Source organism: Brienomyrus brachyistius, chromosome 3, assembly GCF_023856365.1.
Source record: "Brienomyrus brachyistius isolate T26 chromosome 3, BBRACH_0.4, whole genome shotgun sequence".
Taxonomy (NCBI): Eukaryota; Metazoa; Chordata; class Actinopteri; order Osteoglossiformes; family Mormyridae; genus Brienomyrus; species Brienomyrus brachyistius.
In genome coordinates, this window is record NC_064535.1 from 25,669,865 (window position 1) to 25,697,857 (window position 27,993).

Below are 27,993 nucleotides of genomic sequence, written 5' to 3' on the forward strand. Positions count from 1 at the left end.
CAGACGCTGCACGGAAACTGTCTGTGGCGTGGCGTTGATCGAGCCGCATTTGGTCTGATGTGATTTCAGGGCTCTCTGACTTCCTGCCATATTTTTAGTTCCTACTCTTTGCGTCGGGGCATTAGTGTCCCACCAGCGTCAAGCGCCCGTCCATGGATCCCCAGTTCTGGGGAAGTTTTTATTCTTTCCGAGGATTCAGATTTAAGTGCTTTTCCAGCTGACATGCCAGAAGTCCATGCATCAAATGCAGTCAAAACATCATCATAAAGGATCACAGCTCAATATTAGATCCATAATGCATTAGTGCAATTTATCACATTGACGACATCAGTTATCCTTTCTTGCCAGGAAAATGTCTGATAACGTGACATGCATTTAATACTATAAATCATATCATTATACAGGATTGAAATGCATGTCTCGTCCAGGGGACGGGGGGGGGATGGGGGTGGGGGTTCTAAGATAGGCTCCTGTTTAACCCCATCACCCTGTACTGGATGAGTGATTCGAAGCAGGGCAAGTCAACATGTTAGGCCAGGGGGCCGGAGCCCTGCACATTTTTGGGTTTCCCCTCATTTAACACACCTGATTCAACTCCTTTTGCTAATTACCACACAGCTCCTGAGCTGAATCATTTGTGGTAGAATAGGGAAAGAGCTAAGCTACACAGGGCTCTGCCCCCCCCCAAGAATGGAGTTTGACACCCCCGCGTCAGCCTGCGATATAGGCGGCCGTCTAGGGCGCCAACTCCTGAAAGGGCATTTTCCTTTGCACACGGTGCTTGGTGTCTGTGATAAAGTGAAATTGGCTCGCTCTCCCCCCCCCCCCCCCCCCCCCCCCCCCCAGAAGCACTTGTGCCATCGGCAGTGCTGACACAGAACAGCTAGATCACCAACTTCTGAGGGGGCATCAATTAGCCTGCTATGTGAAGGCTGTTAATAGGGCCGTCAAACGATTAGTTTTTAACACACCTTTCACACATAAGTAATAATTATTATTTTCGATTGGCAGGTGGACGTATGGATCAGTTTCAGCTCAATTTAGTTTATTTTTACATAGCGCCTTTCACACAATACCTTCACCCCAAGGTTCTTGACAAAGGTGTGGCGAAATTAGGGCGTTATTTATACAGATGAAAAGACAGAAATCCAGATGACAAAGGAAGAAAGCAAAAGTTTGGAGAAAAAAAACTTCTGGGAATCTAATTTAGATGCAGTTACCTGGCAGTAATCCATAAAATGTCTTTATGTGTCTGTTTGGCTCCACACACACCTGCTAAAGCAGCGTTTGGTTGTCTCAACGGAGACTCTGGCAGTAGGTAAGTAGAAGCGTTATAGACTTCTGGGTAAAAGGTTCTCTGGATTAAAGTAGCCCCCGTAGCTGAAGTGAGAGGCCCTCGGAGGCCCAGGGGACAGCAGTGACAGGTGACGGGACAGGGCCAGGTGCATGCTGGTGCTGCAGCAGTCGCCTGCCTGACTGACAAGGGGGCTTCTCGAATTCTGTCTTCTGTGGGGAATATTACCCAGCAGCCCCTCTCAGTGCCAGGGCTGCCCCCGAGTAATTAAACCTGGCTGGCACTCATGCCCTCCTGCTGGCACTAACTCGCGTGTGCCGGGGGGGGTGTATGCGGTGCCACCAGCCTGGACAGGATGCATGGTGGCGATCATGCTTCGAGGGAGGGGGGGTCGCAGATTGGGCATTATATTGCCTGGGCTTCTCTCTTCCCCTTAGGACATACGCCCCAGAGTGTTGGGTGACTGCACGACCCCCTGCATGTTTGAGAATGCGAGGAATGCCACAGGGGGCAGAATTATCCCTAGAACCCTGTGTCTGACGACTGGAGCCTCCTTGGGTGGTCCCCCTGAGACTGGCATTGCCCCAGTACGGGGTGAGTGGAGTTTTCCCTCAGACAGGGCATCCAAGATGTCCGCCTGACTAAAGCAAATTATCGGCTGTCATTCAAGAGCCATGCTGCTACTTGTGGAGGTTTACTGCATCTCAGTCTGGTGGGGTCAGGGACTGCTGGGGGGGGGTTCTTTGTCTCCTTTGCTGTGGATAGTTTCGGTTGCCTAGACGAACTCTTTAGGGCATGAAGCAGGTTTGAATGTAATAACCAGTGTTGTATTAGAAATCAGTGATGCAAAGCCCAATCAGTCAATGCTTGCCTACAACTTTGGCATTATTCTACGTGACGGCCAGGGATCTGGATGAATAGAAGTCAGGATTTTATTGCTAATCCCTCTTAATCTTTAGCAAAGTGAATTCTCTTGGCGCAATCTTCTCATTTAAATATTCACGGGAGGCGGGAGAGGGCGCCGCCCTCCAGTTGCCCTGACGACAATGGAGCAGGTTCTAAACATGTAAAAAGAAGCTTCACTTTCATTAGTTTGTGGTTAATTTATTCATGCTGGCCGCGGCAGCAGCCCCATTGAGGGGACGGCGTTGAATCACAGCCTACAAAGCCGATGATGTGGCCTGAGCCCGGGGCAGCGGGACTGTACTGGCGGACCTCTGGAATGTACCATCCCAGACGTCATGGAGCCTCTGGGGTCTTCCTGACATTTCCCAGATCCTCAATGGTTTCCAGGTTTTGAGCAACAAGGAAAGTTTCCTTCAGTTTCCGGTTCTGTAGCCTGCTCTGATGTTCTGCCCCAGCTGAAACCAGTCCTTCCTATCTAATGGCCCCCCGACTATGCCCTTAATCCACAGGGACGTGTAGAAGCTCCCTCCAGGGGAGGCCAGAAGGTCAGCGTGGTCCCGATGCTGTGGAACCTGTATCTCCTGGTGACCCAGATGCCTGGTCCAAACTCCTTAGTCTTTAACCCGATCCGGGGAAGCTGACTCTCCCCTGTACACCAGGGTGACCATAAGGGTGACCATAACTCACATTTTACGATCCCAGTGGGCGATGAGACGCTCCGTATATGGTGTGTCAGGCCAGGATGCGGCTGTGTACGGCAGCGTGCTGTGGCTTTTTGCTGTTCCGACATGGCTGTCGTTAGCTGTCATTAGCCACGTTGCCACGCCATGCCCCATTGTCTTACAGTAACTTCTGGGATGCATCCTCCTACTTGTCACCTTTTGTTGTTATTTTGAAGGCAACTATTCTTTCATTGTCAGCCGTTAATTAAGCGTGCATCATATCAACCTGCTAGTTGGGGTTGTCTAAGAGCTGAACGTCCAGCCTTCTTTGATCGGCCTCACTCTAGCTGACTTGGCAGAGCGCTGTTGACTGGTAGAGCAGCTCAGGAGAAAGGCAGCTTCCGTGGGGCTGAGTAGACTCAAGGATGCTGTAAAGCAATACAGTGGAAGCTGAATGCACAAGTCACGTGATGAGTAGCAAGTCTCTCTTTCTTCCTCTGGTGCATCTTGCTTTTATCCAATCAATAAATCCCTGGCTTCAGTCGGTGCTCTTTTCACCTTGACTTTCAGTTGTCTTCGAAGTACTTAGGAAATGTAAAAATAGGCAGTGAGGTATAACGTTGATTTGCGTCTGAACACATCTGGGGGTATTTTTTCCACTCCCGTACAGCCATGCGTGAGATCCTGGACCCCTAGGAGGGTCTTAATAATGGACGAGGCCATTAAGGGCTCTGCCTATCGCCCAGGACAAACTAAGAGCATGACGGTAACTGGGCATCCCTTCCACGGTTGCCCGTTTTTATGAAGGCACACGATTGACCCCCCAAGAAGTGACCGTGTCACCAGGGCAGGATTTCCATCCTTTCAGGCCACAGGTCTCAGGGCTGATCAGTCATGATCTAAAAGTCGGCACGGGAAACCTGCCAAGAAGCATTCTGGGAAAAGCTGTAGCCCACCAGCTCTGATGAATAATAGAGGCTGCCCTCGGTACCCTTGTGCCCACCACAGTCACCACCACCCCCACTTCCTGCTCTCAGACATGTAAATATCATAGAGCATATCCTCATCACTTGATTTTTTTTCCCACACTATTTATATTTCAGCCTTGATCTTGCATTCATTTTAACAGCCAGCATTCATCTGTCCATCCAGCGTTAATTACACTGCTATCACTGCATCTGAGTCGGCCCACTTAGTGACAAGTGTACAGCATTTCCGCTGTTGGCATTTTAAGCTTTTGGTCCCATTACTATCTAACACTTCTGTCTGTTAGTCATTGGAAGCTCAGACTAGTAGCACTGTCAGCCTCTTAACAGCTGTATGCTCGTGGTGTATAACCTGCCTCCCTTGTACTGTATGTCATTTTGGGCAAAAGCATCTTGAAGATACATAAAGCTTATTTATATTTTGTGTTTTCAGAGATATAACAGTCACCTTCAAAATATTCCAAATGTCAGCAAAGGATTACCTCTTCCAAAGAACCAGCCCAATTAAGCATAGCTGTCTTCCATCTGTCCAACATCGGAATAGGATGGATTAAATCACTGTTACTCATAGATCGGTAGATCCTCAGATCAAGTACATTAATACAGATGATATTGGGTGGTACGTAAACCCACCACAACACACAATCCGCTTGTGCTTATGCGACCTGCACCCTGTAACGGCACCGACCGCAAAACTAAAACGGGTTCCAAACATGTGTCATTTGCCGGGGAATTTCCTCCCTGTGTGATTTCACCCAGTTGGAATGTGGTCCAAACCCATGACTCACGCAGCACGTGTGCTTAGTGAGTATTGTGTTTATTGATTATGGTGAACTGAACGCTCCCTTTTCCATATTTTATATTAATAAATCCACTGTGCACAGTGAGGGTCTCTGTGCTACATCTGTGTAATCTGTTTGTATTTGGATGGTTGCTTTCAATGCCATCGTGAACAGTTCTTTACCTCCGGTTCGGAGTAATCGATTCGAGTTTGTTAGGTTTAATTATTCTACAGCTGAGCGACCAGCACAGGCTCGACCCCACTGGTGGTGCGTAATAAAGCCCCAGTTACAGAGCAGGACAGTTGTTCGTGGGAGTTTTACACAAAAATGTTCTGATGGCAGAAGGAAAAATGATTGGTTATCTCAATTAACCAATCAGATTGTAGAGGTGGCTGGTCCAAGCAACTAGAGACGAGACCAAGACGTTTGATGGTTGGTCCCGCCTTCTCTAGTCGCTTTAACCCTCCTCCTCTGCAATCTGATTGGTTATCTCTCTGAACCAATCATTTTTTCCTTCAGCCCTCATGACATTTTTGTGTAAGTAAAACTTTTCTATAAGGATATTTGACCTGCATATATACCACTTCCTCGCATACACTAGGACTGTCGCGTTGTGTGTACCCATCCGACATCTGCTGTTTTCCTTGCCATACCTCAGTCCACAAACCCCAGGAAATTAAATCTTCTTCCACAGCTCAGTCAATGGCTGGTCAAGGCCATCTGCAGTCCCCCAATAAGTATCAAATGATTGTTTGCACATTAAATGAAATGCAAGAAGCGTCTCCCGCGACGACGGGCCCTCAGGAATCAAAGGGCTGTACGATACTGTATCGGCGGCGATTGCCTTTTTTTCACCAGGTGGGCTCTCTTTCCTGGTAAATTCATGTGGGATTATTGATGTAAGCTTGTAGGAGATAAAATGATTAACAATTCGCAAGTTTTAATTCCCCCTCCCCTGACAAATGTGTCAGAGAGGTCGCGCTCTCTGGCTGGTGTATCGCCCAGCAAAGAATTTCATCCTTTCCTCTTACAGCCAAATTTATGCTAATGCTAACACAATAGTAATAGATTTCCTTATAAGGGCATTTTGAGGACACAGTGATGATATCAAGCCTTACAGTAAACAGATAACTTAATCTTATTTCCCCCATAAGGTAAAGAACAGTCTTTAAGTGGTAAAAGCTAGCTTCTGCAGAACCATCTGCTAAGTGCACACTCTCACGCTCTCATCCTTGGTGGTATGCTTCTTAAATTCTCCTGAGAAAGCTGATTTTGGGCATCTGTGAGGCGGCGAGCCCTCCCGTCAACTGTGGCAATGCACATCAGCTTTGCACATGCTCTCTCAGAGCCTCTGAAGTGTGTACTTTGTTTCAAGATGTTCCGATTGCCTTCACTAAAGTTCCCATAATGGAACGCACATTATCTCATACTTCAGGCTGCAGTCTGGCGGAAGTCGTTGCCTTGTGATTAGAGCACTAAGAAAGTTGTCATTAATGCCAGATCTGTAAGAACGTGTGGAATGTTCCAGAGCTGCTGCACTTCTTCTCCGCTGATCAGAGTTTTACAAGTTACACAACAGACAGACGGTGTAGGAAATGGCAAAGTAAAAAAGTGATAAAGTTCTAGCAAGAACTTTTGTGACAAATTAATAGAAAGAGGACAATCATAGAAAAAGTTGATATTGTCAACAACCTGGATTCTGCAAACAAGCGAAAGGCTGACTGGCCAGAAACAGACAAACCCAAACATCATATCAGTCACGAGGTTTTATCAGATAAGAAGATTAAGGATTAACTTGCACTCTTTGTATGGATCCAACCAAAACAGACTCCGGAAAGTGAAACACAGTATGCATGTATATGTAATCCTGAAAAAAAGATCATTTTTAGTGTCACTTCAGGTTGACTGTGTAAGGAAAACCTTTCGCATTATATACATACTAGTGCTTTATAGCTAGCAAATCTGTGACTGATAATGCTTATCTTCCTCTTTGTACTTTATCCACGTTTATTATTTTCTTTTTCTTTCCACTTCTAACTGCTCACGCCATTGTTTTCTTCGGAGAACAATTCCAGATGCTGCCCTTATGGAAACATTAATCAGTGATTAAACGAATAAACATTTATGCATTCATCATATATGGTTTGGGCCTCATCTCAGGTTTTTACTAGGCCGCTTCCATATTTGCCAGAGAAGGATTCTTGGTTTATTGGCATTGTGCCCCCTCCTCTCCCCTCCCCTCCCCCACCAACCACGACTGCTTCAAATATAATAACAGCAATTTTCCACCAATGTCAACAATTACAAATTATAGCCTCTTTCAAAGAAGATGGATGTGGACACTGTGGAGTCAATTTGATCCGCTATGTACAGAAAAACAAGACATATCCTCTTTTCTCATTTCTGTCCGGTGTGTTTGTGTGTGTGTGTGTGTGTGTGTGTGTGTGTGTGTGTGTGTGTGTGTGTTCATTCCAGATCTGAGTGCCTCAGAATCCTTTGAGCACTACAGCCTGTCTGAGAAGCCGATGGACTACAGAATCTTGCTGGTGGATGAAGACCAGGATCGTATGTATGTGGGCTGCAAGGACCACATCCTCTCAATGAACATCAACAACATCACTCACAAAACCCACAAGGTGAGACTGCAGAACTCTGAGCCTGAACACAGCAGCGTGTGACTATTGGGTTAAAGCTGAGGTTAATACACCCCGGAATGTCTACTCCAGTACATTGTCCGCAAGATCACAAGAACCAACAACATCGTCTGGCCTAAGGCCTAAAACGGAACAACAGTCCCATAATGCAACAGGATCTTCTCGCCTAAGGCAGAATGATAGTCCCATAATGCAACAGGATCCTCTCGCCTAAGGCATAATGCACCCAACACCACCTAACTCTCAATTTTTGTTCAACACTAGAACTGCTTATTGTGTAGAGAGTCGCTAATAATGAGTTTCAATCAAGATTTCGCAACATAACTTTATCTAATTGGAACAAGCACAAGCAGTATTTTACATAACACAGCACAATCTAATCAGACACAGTTTTTATCTTGAAACATTCAGGGTATGTCTTCATTTTAACTCACTAGTTATATAGCATTTTGCTCTCCTCGTTAAATTAAACCCAAGGTCAGTATTGAGCTCTGAAGGTCAATATCGATGACATAATGCCTAGTTTAATGGGTGCAGCACATTATACCAAATTCTGTGCTTGGTAATTTAATGGATCTATTACTGTCACTGAAATGTTCAATAGTATTATCCCACTTAAGCAGAGCTGTCTGATTGCATCTCGGCATACAGTTTGAGGGGGTTAAAATGTTTGCTGCTAATTACAGCTGTTTTTCGGCAGCTAGTGGCGTGGTATTGTGCTCTGATTGACAGGCGCAAAGTGGGTAAATAAGCCCGGACAGCAATTAGCATTCTCAGTGGCTCTGCACTGGGTGCATTTGCGCAGTTGCTGTCAACCCTAAGCCACTTTGCAGCTTCATTACCATAGCACTTGACAGCAAGGTGGGGTGGGTAATTATGGAGATACGCCATTACAGTAAAACCTCATGTTGGCAATTTATTTGCTTGTAGGCATTTATTTCCTCTTGCTTTCACCAAGCATCCGTTGTTTAGACCTGCGAAGATCTTGCTGTTTTCTCAATCCTGAAACACTCCGGATGATAGGAGTCCCTGTCTTTTTAATCCCACCCCCCAGGTGTTCTGGCCGGCATCCACTAACAAGATCGAAGAGTGCCAAATGGCTGGCAAAGACCCTACGGTGAGCATGGGCCCATTTCCTCCATAATGCTGACAGCATATTAAAAAAATACTAACAGCAGGTTGTTAACCTCTGTTGTGATCAAAAATAGTCCGGCGCGTGCAGCAGAAGCTCCCCGTGCCCGTCGTAAAAATAAATCCACAACAAAGATTAGAAAGGCGGATGGCTGCAGCTGACAGCCCTAATATACCGACAGTTCTATTGACGCAGAATGCTAATCATAAAATTAGCACGTTTAGTCGCACCAGTAGCATAACGCTTAGCACATTTACACAGGATGATGTTTAATTAACCTAAATGTTACATTTCTCTGATTATTTCCAAATCATGTGAACGATTTCATGTGTATTTCATCTCTGAGTGTTTGCATCACCAAATGTTCTATGGAGGTAGTAAAATGATGGGTTTGAACCTCTCTTACCGCCCCGCCCCTGCAAAATTAGTTTACTTTTGACCAGACCTGTAGGCAGATACTAAAATTACAGCCCCCCCCCACCCCCACCACGGAAAATTTGCTCCTGCAAGGGAGACACCTCCCTGGTCAGAACATTCTGAGGAGCCTCCCTTCCGCAGCTGGACCCCTGCCATGGAGTTCAGCAACCAACACTCATCCTCCTGACATAGTTCTCTTTTTAATGTTTACCGTCGTTCCGTGTCTGTATTTGTTAACGTCACATCTGCCGGGTGTTTTCTGGGAGTGGGGGGTCTGAGAGAAGCCGTTATTGTTCTCCCACCTCGCAGACGGCAGCAGCCGGCTGTCCTTCATGCGCTTCACACTCCCCACCTTGGTGGTGTCCCCCCCAGACCGTGACCGCCTCACAGAGGGCCACTGTCCCCTCTCCTAGCGTTTACTCCACTGTTTTCGTTTCGTGACTGACTGCACACGATGTTGAATATGGAATGATAAATATTGGAGGTGGGGGGGTGGGGGTGGATCAGGGCGTGCCGCTCCAGGCCTGTTTTTCTGTGAGCGGCCCTGAGCAGCTGCAGCTGCTGATCCGATGGCCCCCGCCAAGTTTCCAAGAGCTCCCTCTCCTCCTGTCTCCCCCGCTGCTCTCTTTTCTTCTTCACTCTTTCCTTCGTCTGCCCTCCTTTTCTCCGTTCTTCCCCTCCCACTTCTTTTCTTTTCCATTCATGTCCATCCCCCTCTTATTGAGGACCTCTCAATCCTACTGCTGACGTCTTCTGATTTAGCCAACACCCCCCCCCTCCCCCGGGCATGCACCATCCTATACAAGGCGAAATTAGGTGCCAAAGTTTGCCGGCTGGGGGGGGGGGGTTCTTGTCTCGAATTCTCTCCCCATCTTCTTCTTCTTCTTTTTCCTTCTTCTCCTTTTTTTCTTCTTCTTCTTTGTTTTCTTATCCTCTCTGCTCTCTTCTTTTCTTATCCTCTCTCAGCCCTTCTAATATCTTCCCTGCCTCCATCATTTAAATCCCTGCAGCTAAAAAAAAAAAAAACACATTCAACGCACAGGAAGCCAGACCTCTGACTGGACCACTTGGACGTTTTCCATATTCAGACCTGGAATTATTTATTTTATTTGACTTTTCCTTCTGCGAAAGTGAAACAAAACACAGTCTGACTCACTGTGGTTCAGCTGTACTATATAGGAGTGGTAGTTCAACCTGGCCCCCCCAGAGTAGCTACTCTGGCTCCCCAGAAACATTCCCAAAATTATCACAATGTCAGGGTGATCATCAGGTTCGTCCAGCATAATAAATATTGTGGGGGAAGTCCTTTCAGTTAGAGCCAAAATTGTTCTCAATTACTTATTTGGTCACACATTAATGGTCGAGAAACCCCAGCTCTGCTTTGCTTTGTTTTCAGGTGGGGGGGGGTCCCTATTAAAAAGTTATAAAACCCCTGCTATGCAGAACGATGGCTTTTCTTTCTTGAGTGTGTTTTACGTATCAGTGTTATGATGCCTAGGTAAGCACTTGCATGGGATGGTCGCTGTGTGGCTCATCTTCGATTCTTTGGCAGTTCTCCTTCTCATACGTCCGTCTCCCCCTTCAGCACGGCTGCGGGAACTTCCTGCGGGTGATCCAACCCTTTAACCGAACTCACCTGTTCATCTGCGGCAGTGGGGCGTTCAGCCCCGTGTGTGCGTACGTCAACAGGGGTCGAAGGCCAGAGGTCAGTGTTATTTCTGCTCACTAGGCTTTCATTGTTATTGTATGTCTTCCGGAACGTGCAGTGATTTGTGGTGCTCTTCTAATTTCCTAATCTATCCATAGATAGATAGATAGATATACATACATACATACATACATACATACATACATAGACAGATAGACAGATCAGTCAGAGACACACACACACACACACACACAACTCCCTCACTCAACCCCCGAAGAGAAATTTGGGTCCTACCTCAACGATACACAACGGGACAAAAACAGTTATTGGTAGACTTGAATCTTAAATTTGAAAATAGATTTAAATTTGGTCATTAAAATATAAAAATTGAAAAACAGAACGAGGACAATTGTGCAAAGGTCTGTAATGTGTGAAAAACACTTCCATACCACTTGTCCAGGAGGGTTAATGTCAGGGCCAAATTTAGGGGGCTGCGGGCCCCTGGGATAAAGTCATTGTTAAGGCCCCACCTACAGCATACTGTGTTTCTATATGAACCAGAAAATACTGCGGCCTTTGGCTACAGCCCAGGTTGGCACATGCGTAAGTCCAGCTTTGTAGCCTATTCCAGGTAGCAGAGGGACGCCTGCCCATCACATTCTCACACTGTGCCCAATTTAGGCATGTCAGTCTGCCTTTATTCGTGTTTTCTGACTATGGGAGAGGAGACTTGTACAAACACAAGAGAACTTCAATGCCGAGTTCATCCCTGGAGGCGTGAGGCCGTAGTCCTCTGGCATTCTCAGGACCAAGCAAAATTCCAGCCTTTAAGGAGCAGAACTACGCAACTACTGTGTCTGAGCTAATTTGAGTCTCAATCAATATATACAACAGACAAATTTATTTTTGTATATGGCGTTATCACATTACATCGTCTCAAAGCGCTTTACAGCATCCCCACCCAAAGCCCCCAGTGAGTAAGCCAAAGGCGACAGTGGCAAGGAAAAACTCCGCAGAATGAAGAAACCTTGGGAGGGACCAGACTCAAAGGGGGAGCCCATCCTCCAGGGGCCGGCAGGGAGAGTCAAATAGAAGAGATGGCTAAGTGCCAAGTCACACTGCCCAAATCATAGGATTTGAGACATAACCAGGAAGCAGGGAGGTGATGACAAGCCGATGCCGACTCTCCTTCCAATCGCCAGGCAACCAGAAGTAAGGCAGCGGGTCATACATGGAAGATGACACAGGCAGAAGGGTGAGCTGGATGCAGGGACGTCATGGGTAGAGGCGCCGTGACATGTAGCAAGGTGTGCTGGACATCTTGATAGATTGAGGTCTCCAGGCATACCTCTGCTCCTGTCTGAAAGCTGCAAGGCATGCTGGGAGACTCACTGTGTGAGGCCCCTGGAGGGCCGCTTACCTGCAGTCTCTCCTCCCGCCAGCAGAGGTAGCCAGTCTGAAAGTGAGGCACAAAACAGTGCCAGTGCTGGAAACACATAAACTGAGGTTACAAAAAGGGCAGGGAACAAAAGAGGGAAGGAGCCAAGGTAGCTGTCCCGTCGAGGGTTCATTTGGTGGGATGAAGGGAAGAACCTCGCGTCGGCCCCTACGGCAGCCGGACCCCCCCTGCCCACCCCTCTCCAGCCACAGGGTGCTGGAAGTGAAAAGCGAGCCACTTATCCAGGAAGGGCGTGTTGGCTATGCTTGCGGCCACAGCCTCCAGCAAATGTGCCACGTTCCCCGAGTCGGTTTCCACCCGGGGTCGGCTTCTGTCATTTTGGTTTTGTTTGAAATACAGACGGCTCTGTTTTTCCTTCCTCTGTCGGGATGGAAATCCGCATGGTGTGTTCCGTCTGCATTTTTTCCACTTCTGTGCACTCTCTCCGTGCACACGGTGCCCTGTCTGAGCTATTTGAACAGAGTCAGCTGCACACAAGACTCCATGGGTGTGCAGCCCCTCCGCTGAATAAGAAGGGGCTCCCCATTCAGCTTCACAGATCAGTGGGAACCCCCACCACCCACCCCGATAACGGCATTCCTCGGTCGTTACGATTTGGGGCAAGCCTGGGAGGATTTCTCTCCTTGTGGCTGGATGAAATTGAAGCTGCCTGTTCCTGCTGAAAGGGAGTATCTGGAAGTAATATAGGAAGCCCCAGTCCCCAGTGGCAGGAGACACCTCCGGTCCTCTTAAGTGGAGTTTACATTTAATGTCTCACTGAAGGCCTGTAAAGGTCAACTTTCAAACTGTTTTTTTTTTGTGGACGCACTTCATGGATCCTGTGTGGATGCCTGGGCTGAGAGTGTGACTGTATCTCAACCGGAGGCTGTAACGTCCTGTACGTAAGATCTTCATTCTCATTGTAGTTGCTGTTTCCTTCTGCAGGAGCAGGTTTTCCATATTGATTCACGGCCAGAATCTGGGAAGGGAAGATGTTCCTTCAGTCCCAAAGTGAATACGGTCTCAGTCATGCTCAGTAAGTCTACGGGATCGCAGCTCTGCTGCCCCACGCCTTCCCCAAACTACCCTCATGACCTTGCCCATCAGGCTGCCATCTTGTATCACTCAACACCGACCTCTTGACCTCTGGCTGGGTTGCCGGTGTCGAGTTCCCGTTGACACGACCTGTGCGTGTGGCGTTGCGTGTGTAGATCTCCTTCCAGACACCCGAGCCCCCGTTGGCCCCTGGCTGCTGCCATCGCTTTATTAGCATGGCTACCAGCCAGAGCGCCACCCCCAAGCTAGAGCGGGACTGTCGCCAGCAGGTCAAACCAGGTGGAGTCAGGTTTACAACACGTTACCCCACTTCTGTATCCAGAGATAGAGCTCCAGGAATGGACAGAAGTTTATCTGTGCTGTTCCACAGTTTAGTTTATCTACATACATGATACCCCACAGCAATGAAATGCAATATTTGATATTCTGGGATATATGACTGGTGCCCATTATATATACACGTTATGATCACTGGATCTTAAGGCAGTTTCCGTTTAAGGTCTTGGACCCTGGTCGCTACCAGTCAAATTAAAAGGGGTGGGAATGATGAAAAGAGGGAGCCCTCTGTCCAACACAGAGGAGTCTTGGCTTTGATAGTCCAAAGCTCCTGATCAGCATGAAGAAGAGGAGCTACCATTACTCTAGAGTATCTCCACCATTACTGCACCCATTACTCTATCTATACATCCATCTTACAGGTGCAAGGTTGCGACGTCACTATTTTTTACGAGGATATTTTCTCAGGTGTATTTTTTTTTTAATGCCAAACTCTAAAAAGTGAAGATTTGACGAAGACTTTTCATGGATCATGGAGAATCTGTTGTTCATGGTCTCTTAGAGGGTTGAAAGGTTAACAGAGTTTGAGCAAATGGCTTTGTTCAGCTGTTTGACTGGCTGCTTCTCATATCCCCCAGACCAGGAGCTCTTCTCTGGAATGTACATCGACTTCATGGGGACCGATGCTGCCATTTTCAGAAGCCTCACCCGCAGGAATGCAGTGCGCACAGACCAACACAATTCCAAGTGGCTGAGCGGTGAGAGACCCTGAAGTATCAAACGTGCCGCTTAATACACACCAACATGCTTAAACACAATCCCCTCTGTTTTCATCCCAACCTTAATAAACTAATGAAAAGCTTTGGTCCTTATCAAGAGTGTGCCAATGATTTAGTAACAGATTTCATGTCATTTAACGCATCATGTGACTCAGATTGACATACTTGAGATGTTAAGGCTGGTTTATTGGATGTCGGTGGTGCTTGTCTTACAGAACCGATCTTCATCGATGCCCAGTTACTTCCTGATGGCTCAGACCCCAACGATGCCAAGCTATACTTCTTCTTCCGCGAGAGGCTAATGGACAACAATGGCAACACGAAGAACATCCACGCCATGGTGGCCAGAGTGTGTCCAGTGAGTTCCATCTTCTTCCATGAATATCTGTTTGAGCCACACAACGACTTGACTCGCTAGCTGCTCTTGGCTCTTTCAAGAATCTCCGCGGGCAAGAAGCAATCAATGTTTTATGATGTACCTCAGATTCAAAGGAAAAGAAAACCTGTTAAAAGCACTACGTAGGCACATGCATTTAGTCTTTGCCTTTGCCTCTGTGTCCCCTAGAATGACATTGGGGGCCAAAGAAGCCTAGTAAACAAGTGGACGACCTTCCTCAAAGCCCGGATGGTGTGCTCAGTTGTGGAGGAGGATGGGACAGAGACCCATTTCGACGAGCTCGGTCAGTGTGTCCACTTGTGACTTGCAATGCTGGAACTAACCGTCCTCAGAATTGAAAAATTACGCAGTCTTTCAATCTATCTGAAGTTTCATTCTGAGCGATAGACATGGCCTGAAAATCCACCTTGTGTTTTTGTTCCAGAGAGCGTATTTTTGCTGGAAGTTGACCACCCCAAGAGCCTTTTGGTGTTTGCTGTTTTCACATCAACGAGGTAAGCCAACCGCAATATTGATCTTGCCTTGCAACGTGCAGGACATGGCGGGTTTTGGTGCCTGTGCTTTTGACATGAGATGTTTGTTCCTGGGGATACTTAAGGCACTTGGCTACTTGGATCTCACTGTTGCGGTCATTTGTCTCTTCGGTTTTCAACTGTTTTGTTAAATATTGGTGAATGGTCTGTAAGGCTGGTGTATCGATTTCTCATCCATTGTTCTATCTGTAGCCAGGTAAACCAGGGTGGTGGGGGAATTTAACACGCTTACAGCCTCCAATAGCTCAAAATAGTTTCTTCAATACCATGGACAAAGGAGACTCACAAAGCAGATTTGAAAATAAAGTCCTCAAGGTATGCAAACGAAAAGATACTTCGGGAAGTTAGTGGCCAAAAAATGGTTTTCCCACACTGACCAACATTTCTTTTTTCTAACACGCCATCCACCCATGTATAGTTTGAGATGGAAAGTTCAAGTCCAGAAAGCACAAATCATCATTTATCAGGATTTTATTGCAACCAAGCAACTGAGTACTGGTTGGTTGGAACTAAATTTTGGTCTGGATTTGTACTTTCTGAACGTGAACTTTCCAATTGTACTTATACTGTAGTGTTGTACATACATTGCATAGAATTTTTAAATATTAAATTTATGTTATGGCTACAACACCTTGTAAAGTATAGAAGAGCAGATAGATGGGCCTAAATGTGTGGTGATTGGAACTGAAGCTCAGAGGGAGACGCTGTGTGTGAAACTACCATCACTGGCATTTAAAAAACCTGGGATTCATCTTTGACTCAGATCTGAGTTACTTCAAAGCTCAGCTGCACATATTTTAACTCAGACCAGAAAGACAGCACACATTATACCAATTTTAAGGTCTCAGCACTGGCTACCAGTCTGCTTAAGCATTGATTTCAAGAATCTTTCACTGGGTTAAAACACTGTTTAAAGGTCTTGTACCCTACCTAATTTATAAGATTTGCTTTTATCCTATGAGCCCTCTAGAAGTTTCGGGTCTTCGGGTAGCAGCCTTTTAATTATCCCTAAAGTCCAAACAAAAACCCACAGTGAAGCATCCTTCACTGGACCAGCCATCCTGAGGACCTGAGGGCATCAAAGAACGGTCTTATTTTTAAAAGCAGACTCAAGAGTTTCCATTTTAATCTGGCTTTTATTTGAGTTCTGTTCATTTACCCAAACTTTATTTTATTTATCTGGCTGCTTATCTATATATGTGAGCTTTATTTATTACTTATTTGTCTACTTATTTATATATTTGTCCATCTTATTATTTGATATGTCCTCTTTTATTTTATTTTTTACTATCAGTCTTATTTCTTTTAATATCTCTCTTATCTCTTTTTATCCCAGAACATCTCATCTCTTTTTATCTCTATTACGTTATAATCTTTTTATTATTCTATCCCTAATGTTCTATCTGTATTTATATCCTCCTTTTACATCCCACCATTTATACTTTTATTTTGTAGTTGCTTGAACTTTTTCTCCTCCTTTATTTATCTTTGTATTTCATTATCAGTCAAAACGTTATCTTTTCCTTTTTATTATCTCACTATTCTTAATTTTACTCTCCATATTTTCACCTGCTCCTGGCGTCTCCTCATGCAAATTTCTGAGATCCAAGATAACGTTTCTTCGCTCCTATTTTTCATTACCCTGTCTATTCTTTTCTTATTTACTTATTCATTTGTTTATTTGCTTTTTTATTTATAATTGTCTTTCATTTCTTTTGTACCTTTATGTTATATAGTTTGGGTGAGGGTGGCAGTAGGGGTGGGTTGATATTCTTATTTATTATGTAAAGCACTTTGTGTTACATTGTGTTTGTAGGAAAAGTGCTACATAAATAAGGTCTCATTGATTGAAAAAGCCTGAAGAGCAAGAATAACACCCCTCATGTATGTCATGGGGGGGGGGGGGGTTGTTTCGCTGCCTTTCTGAAGTACTGTTGGCTGCATTATATCAACGATGGCATGCGCCATAATGCGGTCCTCCTGTAACGAGGGCGATTACGGCAATGGTGGGTCATTACTGCAGGAATGCTCCTGCAGTCGTGGATCGGCCTTTGTTCCACAGGCTCTCTTGGACCCTCCGGGAACACGGCTTCCCTCTTGTTTCCAAATAAAGCCGTTCGGAGACGGCTTTGGCGGGGTATTGCCGTCTTTAGCCAAAGCAAACAGCTGACCGCTTTGCGGTGCCCCGCACCTTATTTATCTTACACACTCAGGGTACTTCTGTCCCTGCCCTACACAGGTATCCTGTGTCCTTCTGATGAACGGTTCTACTGTGTGAGCATCTTGCTTTTTTTGTCCTTCTGAGCCATGCATCCCTTTAGGGAAATCAGCAAGCTCGCCCCCTGCAGGCAGGTGATGGATAATCCAGTGGGATTTTGCCATCCTCGGGCTGTGAAAATGCTACTTCCATATAGCAGACCTTCTTCTTTCTCATTGTGCTCTGTTATTGTACCTTAACCATCTTCTTTGACCACCTCTGCTCCCCCCCAGCTCTGTGTTCAAAGGCTCGGCAGTCTGCGTGTACAACATGGCTGACATCCTGACCGTCTTCAACGGACCCTTCGCCCACAGGGACGGCCCTAACCACCAGTGGGTGGCGTACCAGGGCCGCATCCCCTACCCCCGGCCAGGAACGGTGAGGTCTAGGGCTGACGCTCTGAGCACGTTGTAGCCCAGTGTTCCATCCTGAATAACCTTCTCTCTGTGCTACTTCCTCTTTCCACCGCCACACCCTAGTGCCCGGGAGGAGCCTTCACACCCAACATCCATACAACAAAGGAGCTTCCTGACGACGTGGTGAACTTCATCCGGAACCATCCACTCATGTTCAATCCCATCTACCCTGTGGGCAGGAAGCCTTTGGTGGTGCGCACCAACGCCGATTACAAGTACACCGCCATCGCTGTTGACCAGGTGACTGCAGCAGATGGCCAGTACCAGGTCCTGTTCTTGGGGACAGGTAAAGCATCGTCTAACATAAAACTCTCCATCTCCCCTTCAACAGCAGAACTGAATGCTGTATTAATGCATTTTGGACAGTTTTTTACATTCCTTGAATTTGAATCGGCTGAACCACTCTATTCTGACTTCCTCTTGTTTGTGGCTTTTAATTTGTCCTCCGTTTATCCTGGAAAGGCTGAACTAGTAAGAGAATAATATAGAACACAAACAGCAGGCTGTGTGGTTAGCCCTGGTCTGAAAAGACTGCAAACAATCCATTCTTCTTGCCAATATGTTAGCGTTTCATAGTGGTAATCCATTGCTGACAGGTTAAAACTCAAGAGAAGCTTCAGCACAACAGTTAATTATCCTCAGATAGCAGACTGATGCAGGTGGTTCAATTCAATTCTATTCCACTCTATTTGCATAGCATGTTTTCAGAACATTACAATGTCGCAAAGCTCTTTATAGCATCCCCGCCCAAAGCCCCCAGTGAGCAATCCAGTGGCGAAAGTGGCGAGGAAAAACTCCCTAGAAGGAAGAAACCTTGGGAGGAACCAGACTCATAGGGGGAGGCCATCCTGCAGGGACTCTCTGGACCAAATCGTACTGGGAATGTCTCGACCTGGTAGAACAGGAGTATCTGGACCAAATATTATAGAAAAAATTTGGGCATGGGAGTACAGGCAGTGTCAGAGATTAGCGGCAGAAACTGTATCTTAATCTGATAGCACTGGAAATATTTGGAAATATGTAGTTCATGAAAAGTTATGGACAAATATTGCTGGGAGTGCCTGGGCAGGTGGTGCTGCAGGTATCTGGGGTTGGTAGCACCCAGAGAAGCTGAGGAGTCTGCAATTACGTAGGATTTCTGAGCTGGGTGGATATAGCGATGATTTTAATGCGGTCTTATAGGTGGAATATAGGCCTGGCTGTAGCAGAAAGGAAGTCGTGGCCTGAAAGGAAAAGGTTGGCACTCGGGGCTAGAGAGCGCAGAAAGTCCACGGCAGCGAGGACTGGGGTCACACTGAGGGCTGGCCTGCACAGAGAGTCTAGGTGCAGGCAGAGGGCCCTGCAGCTGTTAGCGTTTATCAGCCTCTCTCTCCCCCCGGATTCCTGAATGGGTGCCAGCGGTGATAGGCTGGGCAAGGGCTGCAAAACTATGCTTAGGTGGTATGAGGAGTTTTATTGGGGATTTCCGCGTTGTTTGTATTTTATTTTTTGACTGATTCCGTCGTGAATGGGTGGCCCATTGTACCCCGTTTTCTGCCCCCTCCATGACTGGGGAGCACAAGGCTCTGTCCACAGCTGGGTTATCCAGAAGCTTCCAGAGACAGTATCCATCAGGACAAGAGCAGCCATCCTTCCATCCATCCTTCCATTCTTCTCCAGAAATGCATATCCATTACAGGGTTGCTGTGAACCCATAGTAACTCCCAGCAAACACAGCATGTGACAGAGGTGCCCCCAGGATGGGATGCTGGTCCCTCACAGGGCAGTAACACAGTCACACACAGAGGGCTGCTGTGTAATACCAGGCAACGTTGTATGGCCTGTTTTTTTTTTTTTTTTTTTTTAAACAAAATTTTACCAGTGTTTTAATTTAATCATCAGATGTCTGAAACAATTGGAAAATTCATTTAATTGACCTCTGCACCAACTTTCCACTTCCTGGACCATATTTCAACTCGACCTCTTTATTTATTATAAGTCTGAGTTGTTGTGAATGCACACGCCCACATTTTAGAAAGTGCTGGAATGAGGGCGTGGATGCTGAGTAGTCAGTGTCCAATGGACGGATTTGCTGTTTGTCCAGCTTCCTGATTGGATAATTGGCCGATTTGTCCCTCAGACAGAGGAAGCATTCAGAAGCTGATCGCCCTGCCCGGAAACCACTCCGTGAACAATGATCTGATCCTGGAGGAGCTGCAAGTGTTTAAGGTGTGGAGTCTCCCTCATGTCACCCCGGGGGGAAAAGGGGGGAGGGTTTATGTGGAGGTGGTCGCGAACTCCCAGCCATACGGTTAACTTGTCACAGCCCTCGAAGATGATGACTTGGGGGGGGGGGGGGGGGGGACACTGAAAGGCAACATCACTGTTTGCCATTAGCGAAATTCTTAGCATTTGCAGCATATGGGAAATATTTTGAGGTTTTAGGAGATTGGCAGGCAGTCATTATCCATGGAAATAGTGCACAAACCAGTGGGGGCTGTGAATCAAGGGGAACCATAATCTCATTAAAGCTAATGGAATATACACTACTGTCATAAACCAGCAGAACCTCTTTCATTTAGATAAATACACTTTCTCTGCCTCTGTAACTTTGCCAGTGGTGTTTATTAGTCAGCAAACCAAATACAAAGGAATAGCTTTAGTCACCACGCCGAGGATGCATCTGCCAGCCCTGGTTTGTGCGAACGGAGGCTTCCGCACATGTGTACTAAACCTAACCCATCATTTAGTGTCACCTAATCCCAACACGTCGACCTTTATTCTTCCCAGAGTGACACTCCTGTGACAAATCTGAGAATATCCTCCAAAAAGGTGAGTGAGACGCCCTGGAAAATAGTCACCATGAGTCACTCGCAAGCTCACTGGTGGCATGTAGAAAGGCTGATACTACAGTGACCCTTGTCGACCGCAGTGACGATGTACGACAGCCCGTATTTCTGCGACTCTTGGCGCAACTGCCCCCTATGTCAGAGCAGTCGTCAGAAATACGGGCTGTCGTACATCGTCGTACTTCATAATCAAGTAAATTTTAGTTGTAAAGGTATCATTTTTTCAACTTCGTATCATATGTAAGGTTCGTGCTTCGCTGTCTGTTAGAGACTTTGATGGACCGTGCTTTTGTTTCTTCACGATTGGACTATTGTAACTCATTATATACTGGAATTGGGAATGCAGCCTTCTCGAGGTTGCCATCGGTTCTGGGCTGTTATACAATGTACTCTACAAATAAATACTGACTTGATTTGACTTGACTAAAAGCACAGACCCGCGTAGTTTACCAGGGAATGTATTTACATGCCGTTCTCCCCCACTGAAGGAAGCTTTCGGTTGACGTGTGTAACGGTTTTCACTCCAGCAACAGCTGTACGTCAGCTCGGAGTACGGCGTCTCCCAGGTGTCCTTGCATCGTTGCTATGCCTACGGCTCCGCCTGTGCCGACTGCTGCCTCGCCCGGGATCCTTACTGTGCCTGGGATGGACGAAGCTGCTCCCGTTTCTACCCCACGGGCAAACGGTAATGCCCCACATCGGCTCTCTTACCACCTCCCGCAATAACCCCGTATTACTTTACATGCGTTCCCTTCCATCTGTCTATACCCTCATCTTTTCTCAATATATTAATATTGCTATACTGAGACAGTAATTTGGCTGTAGTTTAGCTACTTTTAATCATAAGTAGCTACCATTTATAACAGCTTTCCCAACACTGCCAATAAACCATACGACAACATTGACGCAGCCAGCACTATATCGGCCATGTAGTCTGATTAATCGTCCGACGCCGATGATTAGAGATCGGCCGTTTTCTTTCTGGTCCGATCGATGGATCAACCTCTGCATAACACCTATGGAAATGGATTTGTGACCAAGAATATGTCCGTTATATCACCTAAACTACTTGAGCCCATTGATTGTTACGATGTAATGTGGAGGGGGGGGGGGGGATTAAGATGATTCCCAGGGCTCCTGAGTGACAGGAGCTTTAAAAATTTTGGAACATAATTGGATTGGTCTGGGTTGGGGGCCCAATGTGGTATGATTTTGTGGGGCCCAAAATGTCTGGTGCCGCCCCTGGTACCAACATTCGTCAAAGTAGAAGCCCATGTCCAAAAACAGCATGTGATGTGAAGCCCCCATACCAATGCTAAATGCACTGGTGTGAATGTCTGACTCCTTTCCTTGCTGACTGCCTGCGGTTTGCTCAGTCTTCATCATCTTCTCGCAGGTGTGAACGATAAGTCTGACTCCTTTCTTTGCTGACTGCCTGCGGTTTGCTCAGCCCTTGTTCAACACTAGCTGAACTGAAGCTGCCTCATTTCAAATTCGGCTTGGTCTTGCACATGTCAAATTTTATCGTAGCAGTTCTCCAAAGAACTCTGTCATTTTTGGCCGTCTCTCTACGTCATACTGTGAAAAAACACACATCAACATACATATAATTTGTTGAGCCCGTAGGGTTCCTATGTGGCTATACTGATTTACAGTTTTTTTTGTTTTGGAAGGAACCTTTGGAATAACATCTACTGAATTCTTGGAGATGAAATATCTACCTTCTAATGTATGCAATACTGAGCACCATTATAAAATACAGGGGTTTGAACGCAGCGTGACGTAGGAAAAATACAAGAGTAGACCCCTGCCGTTAGTTCAAGCTGATAAACTTTATATATACATTGTTGCATTTTTTCTCGACATATCACGTTCATGACTGTTAAATGACCAGATCAATTCAGCCCTGTGTGTGTTTGCTGTTTCCCTCTCGCAGGAGAAGCAGAAGGCAGGACATCATGCACGGGAACCCACTGACCCAGTGCAGAGGTTTCAATCTGAAAGGTAAGCCTTGGACACAAAGCCGCCCATTGAGATTTTAAGTTAGGGCAGCATGTCAACATATGTCGCATGCCGTGGTGACGTCTGGACTCGCGCCCATGTGGGAGCCGGAGGCAGCGATAGAGCAGCAGGTGCTTGTGCTGCGGCCTGCGCCAGACCCTCCTACTTGGTTACATCGTGCTCAAGGGATCTTGGCGCAAACATCAGTGCAGCATTCCAGGGCTGGCTTGCTCTGCATCCAGTGATTCACTGTGGACCATAGAGACCTAAGCAGGAAGGAGGCTACGCAGCTTGGAATCCTGCAGTCCGGCAGATGTGCCTGTCCAGTGTTAATTTTGGAATTCATTAGAGCTGGGAACCAATAATCTCTTATGGATGTGTGATCCTGTGGTTTGAAGCAGATAGCTGTGACTACTACTGCTGTCATCCTGGAACGAGAAGAAGTGTTGCATCGCAATAGCACTTGTTACCAGTTCTGGAGATCCCGTTCCAGGGCATCCAAAGCAGAAGATCGTCCCACTGTCTGAGAGTAAATTGTTGAATATGTCAAGACACCTAAATCCAAGTTTTTCCTGTGAGAACATGGCAGATGGTTTAGACCCATGAGGATTTGAGAGCATGAATTGTTTTTTTGACAAGAAGGAGGCCTGTCTGTACTACTAGCATGCAGAGTGTGGGATTGATTTGGGTTAGAGTAGTAATGGTTGGGTTCTGGGTTTGGATTGAGTTTGTGGGGCTAAAATGTCACAGTAAGTTTGTTTTAAGTCCTCTGCTGTTGTCTAGTTTTTGTTCATGTCAAGTGGTTGGAAAGTGGTTACAAAGACTGATATATAGAAACTGAATTGATTTTAATTTGACTGCTGAAGGCTTTTTGGATTAGGGTAGGTTGTGTTCTGGGTGAGGTTTTGGTTAGGTTCTGGGTTCTTGGGTCATGTTAGACTGGGATAGATTGAGTTCGCATGATGACACATGATGACTCAGTGATGGATGCCGTGTCATTCACAGCCTATAGGAATGCGGCAGAGATGATGCAGTATGGAGTGAAGAACAACACGACCTTCCTGGAATGCCCACCCAAGTCCCCGCACGCCTCAATCCGATGGCTCATTCAGAGGGACAATGACCGGAGAAAAGAGGTGAGGTGACCAGTGTATTCTGGCACACCTATTTTGATCTCTGCATTGCATCACTTTTTATATAGTGTAGCAAGTATCATGGTAGCTGAAGTCATGGTCAAATCCCAGAACAAGGTATTGAAGAAGGATCCTCTAAAGATGTGTTTCTCAACCCAGTCCTTGGGAACCCCCAGACGGTGCACATTTTTATTCCTTCCCAGCTCCCAACACACCTATGTGCTGGAAGCTCGGAGGGAGCAAAAATGGAGGCTGTCTGAACATCCCTGAGAACTGGGTTGAGAAACACTGTTCTAAAGGTACTCAAGTCAAAAAAGAATCTGAAGAACTGCTTCACTTGCACGTTGATTTGTACAAAAACTGTCTGCTAAATAAATTAATATAAAATAACTGCAACGATGTACATTACATTTGCAGATGTGCATTTGAAGTTCATGTTTACCTCACATCACTGTAAGCAGTTCATAGCAGGAAAGTGAAATCACAAATTTCTGCACGAAGGGAACGCCTCATGGATGAAATCGGGGGGGTTTTCTGGATGGATTTACTGTGTGTTTTTCGTATATTATGATGTGTGGTGATGACAGCCATAAATATTCCTACGAAATGGAACTGATAGGCAAATTGACTCCAGAGGGAATGAAAGTTTTGGGTGCGAGAAAAAATAAATAAATAAAAATGAACCGTGAAAGAAATGGGATGTATAAAGAAGTGCTGCATGAGACGATCTGTGTGGGCCTTTAGTGTCAGACTGAAGCACCCACCCAGCTGATAAGTTTAAGGTTATGAGATACACATACCAGACATATACAGCGAGACCATCTGGTCCTTCTGAGCAGACTGATACATTCAGTTCCAAGACCATCAAACTAAATTTGCTCTTTGAGCTATTCCCCTTTTTCAAAGCCAAGGTTTATTTCATTAAGAGATGCATATATCCAAAGCACCTTATTTAGTTTCTAATCACCAGACAGCTGGTGAGCTTAAAGCAAATCAGGTCACAGGTTCAGTACGTTATACATTTGCTACCATTAGGAATTCTTAGATATATTCATTTATTCATTTTCTATAAATTATCCTGTATAGGATCACGGTGAGTCTGGAGACTATTCCAGGGAATGTGAAAGACATGTAGGGTTGCAAAGGGGTGGAAAATTTCTGGAAACCTTTCAGAAACATTCCATTCCATGGGAAGTTAAGCTGGAAAGTTAAGGTTCTCATGGGAATTTGGGGTATATTCCAAGTTGGAAACTTTCCATGAGAATTAGCAGGAATATATGGGACTTGATGGGAAAATGACACGCTGCAGTGACCCATGCACGCTAATATAGAGACACTACTTCACCTAACTGCATGTTTTTGGAACAAGCGAGGAAACCCACACAAACACAGGGAGAACTAGCAAACTGCACATAGACAAAGCTGAGGTGCTGGTATGAGGCACCAGTCTTGGAAACACATGTGACTGTGAGCTGATGCTCATGCAGAAATGTTTGTATAATTATGGATTGTTGTGTTCATGCAGGTGAAGATGAGTGACAGGGTGGTCTCCACAGACGAAGGCCTTCTGATCCGTTCCGTCCAGCTGTCAGATCAGGGCCTGTACTTCTGCATGGCGACGGAGAACAGCTTCAAGCGCACAGTGGCCAAGATCCAGCTGAAGGTGCTGAACGACCACCTGGTGGGCACCCTGCTGGATAAGCAGCGGCCGCAGTGGACGTGGGAGAACGCCCTGCACCCCAAGGCCCTGGCGCATGCCCTGCACCCCAGCGACACCACGGCCGCACGGCAGTATTGCAAAGCGCAACAGCAGCGAGGTGTGCTGGGACCTGCGCGGGGAGATCTGGCCAAGCTCAAGTCGCTGATGGGTCACAGGAAAAGCCGTAATCGTAGGAACCATCTGCCCGAGGCGTAGGCCAGGCCAAGGACCGGGCCAGGGGTGAGGTGAACCCAGGTGAGTGGCGGTCAGAGAGCAACTCCGCGGAAATCTCTCATCTCCTCCCCGTTACCGTTCTGACAGTGACCGTGTCAAGAAGGAACAGAAGCCTTCCTCTGCTCCCTTGTTGTGCATGTGCTTCCCTGACCGGACAACTGTGAGACACTTGTGCGCACACACACAGGCACACTTGTGCACACCTTTTCATTTCACGTGTACGTTTTGGATGGATGCAGATCCGTCAGAGTGTCAACAATGGATCAAATAGGTTTTTTATTCTGAATACACAGTAATACACGGCATCTTAACTGTGAATACCAACAGTTCCAGGACAAAACAATAGCCTGATGTGTGGCTGAATTAGGAATGCTGTGGATGAATCAATCACACTGTCTCCTGTGGGATCCCATCACATCGCAGCTGAACTTTGAAGACTGGGGGGAGGAGGAAAGGATTTTTAAGGAGAAGCTGGATTAAATTATACTTTAATGTGCATATTTTCAGTTGTTGCCAATATATTCGTGACTGTTTTACCTTGAATGTTGAGGATATTTTTTGTTGTTGCGTAGTTTAAGACTTAAATCTGAAAAAACACTGCAAAATCAATTACTCTCACTCACAGAATAGGCATCCTCCAGATGAAGCAGCATTTAATAATATATTTATTGACAGCTTTTTTGAGCTAAAGGGTGGCTTAAAATAATTTTTTTTAAAAAACAACCATGTTTTTTGCGCACATTGTACGTATTTATGTAGCCAATAAAATTCACATAAGGAGTCGCACGGTAAAATGAAAATGAATAGTTTCCTGGTAGATGTTTTATGCTGAGTCTGTAAAGCAAGCACTTCCATTAAAATGTGTTCTTGTGGAAAGTTAAATGCAGTTTTTAAAAACTTAAAATGTGCTTTTTGTTCGACGGCCGGCCACGTGTAACCGCTTATACAGTAAGGCAGGCTTTGTTAATATGGAGTCATGCGTTTGCTTATGGGAAGCAGCTGCGCATATCGATTTATCGGATTCTCAAATTTGGACAGAAATGCAGCAGCGCATCCCATAAAATGTAATCTATGTGATTAAATATACTGTAGGTAAAAAACCTCTTTGTGTAAATTTCAGTTAGTTATTGTCTTTTTCCCGTCTGAAACGCATAAGTGTAATCGCTTGAATGATGTGAATCCTGGGAAACTCATATTTCTAAACAAAGTACCTAAAACCGACGCATGTAAACTGGAAATACTTAAAAAATCACTCGAGAAGTGGACTGCAGAATGTTCTTTTTATTCTTTGTAATATAGTAAAATATTAATTATGACTCAAATTATAAATTGCCCGCCATTTGAAATAGGAATGCGAAAGAGTAGGCAACGTGTATTGTAAAACCACTTTTGTGTCAGAATTTTTGCACACAGTAGCTTAAGAATTTGCACCAAGTAGCTCACTTTGCCAAATACAGTACGACAACCGTAGAGTTGCTATAGAAACGTGCACATGATGCTATTACGAATTGTGACTTTTTTTTTTTACGTCTCTTCTATGATGTCCGTTGCCTTTCTAAATATTTGACTGAAGAACATGTTTAGTTACTTTTAAATTATTATTATTATTATTATTACCCTTCGTTTCATTGATTATAACTACATGTTGGTCAGGTCATCTAGATCCAACATTTTATGTCATTTTGTAATATTAAAATGGTGTGATCTAAAACTTGTGAGTATGATGTATATAAGTTTAATACTTTTTGTTAAAAATATTAGACCAGGGGCCCTATGACAAAGCCGGATTCCTTGCTTAGCCAGATAACTTGTCGGATTTAAGGTAGCCTTGTCTAAATGTAAGTGAATAAAAATAAAATCCAAACTGGGGTACCTTAAATCCAGCAAGTTATCTGGCTAAGCAAGAAATCCTGCTTTGTGATACTGGCCCCAGATATGCAGAAGTGGCAAAAGTCAGTTACTTTGTTGATGAAATACTTCATTTTCCATTTATTCGCTCTTTTACCATTTTCATTTTTATATACAAGACAGGAGTTCTTGCATTTAAATACAACAATCATGTTTAATAACACTTTTAATAAAAGTACTCCTCAATTAAAAGCAGAAGATAAAACTGTCATAATGGTTATCAATGTATCTTTTTGTGTATTTCAAAACCAAGTTAAGAACTTCCAGTGTAGTCTTATTTATGATGTATCATGTTGAATGTCTGATAAATGATGATTTGGTTGTCGGCCATTGCGTTTGCAGTATGCTCTGTTTGCCATCAATCCGGTCCTGTATTTGAATGTAAAATAAAAAGCTCAGTGTTTGATTGCTCACGGAGGTCTTCGCTAGTGTGTCGTTTGATGGCCAACTGCCCTCTGCCATCCCCAGCTGGCAACGGTGACCAGCATGGATCAACTGTGAGCTAAAGTTTACTTGTTTGAAACAATATTTTGCCACATGTGAAAGACGTGAGCTCC

General features: G+C 45.5%; 1 protein-coding gene across 1 annotated transcript in view; it reads left to right on the forward strand.

Moving 5' to 3' along the window:
- Positions 1 to 27,849, forward strand: part of sema3c (sema domain, immunoglobulin domain (Ig), short basic domain, secreted, (semaphorin) 3C) — a 36,081-nt gene extending 8,232 nt beyond the window's left edge. Inside the window, exons 3-18 of the mRNA XM_049008725.1 lie at positions 7,106 to 7,266; positions 8,339 to 8,401; positions 10,419 to 10,538; positions 12,865 to 12,955; positions 13,890 to 14,009; positions 14,246 to 14,388; positions 14,596 to 14,710; positions 14,852 to 14,921; positions 17,451 to 17,595; positions 17,697 to 17,919; positions 19,753 to 19,841; positions 20,403 to 20,444; positions 20,989 to 21,146; positions 22,398 to 22,465; positions 23,468 to 23,598; positions 25,121 to 27,849. Coding sequence (XP_048864682.1) covers positions 7,106 to 7,266; positions 8,339 to 8,401; positions 10,419 to 10,538; positions 12,865 to 12,955; positions 13,890 to 14,009; positions 14,246 to 14,388; positions 14,596 to 14,710; positions 14,852 to 14,921; positions 17,451 to 17,595; positions 17,697 to 17,919; positions 19,753 to 19,841; positions 20,403 to 20,444; positions 20,989 to 21,146; positions 22,398 to 22,465; positions 23,468 to 23,598; positions 25,121 to 25,510 — 2,129 coding nt within the window. The 3' untranslated portion in view covers positions 25,511 to 27,849. The remainder of the gene's footprint in view (positions 1 to 7,105; positions 7,267 to 8,338; positions 8,402 to 10,418; positions 10,539 to 12,864; positions 12,956 to 13,889; positions 14,010 to 14,245; positions 14,389 to 14,595; positions 14,711 to 14,851; positions 14,922 to 17,450; positions 17,596 to 17,696; positions 17,920 to 19,752; positions 19,842 to 20,402; positions 20,445 to 20,988; positions 21,147 to 22,397; positions 22,466 to 23,467; positions 23,599 to 25,120) is intronic.
- The last annotated feature ends 144 nt before the right edge of the window (positions 27,850 to 27,993 follow it).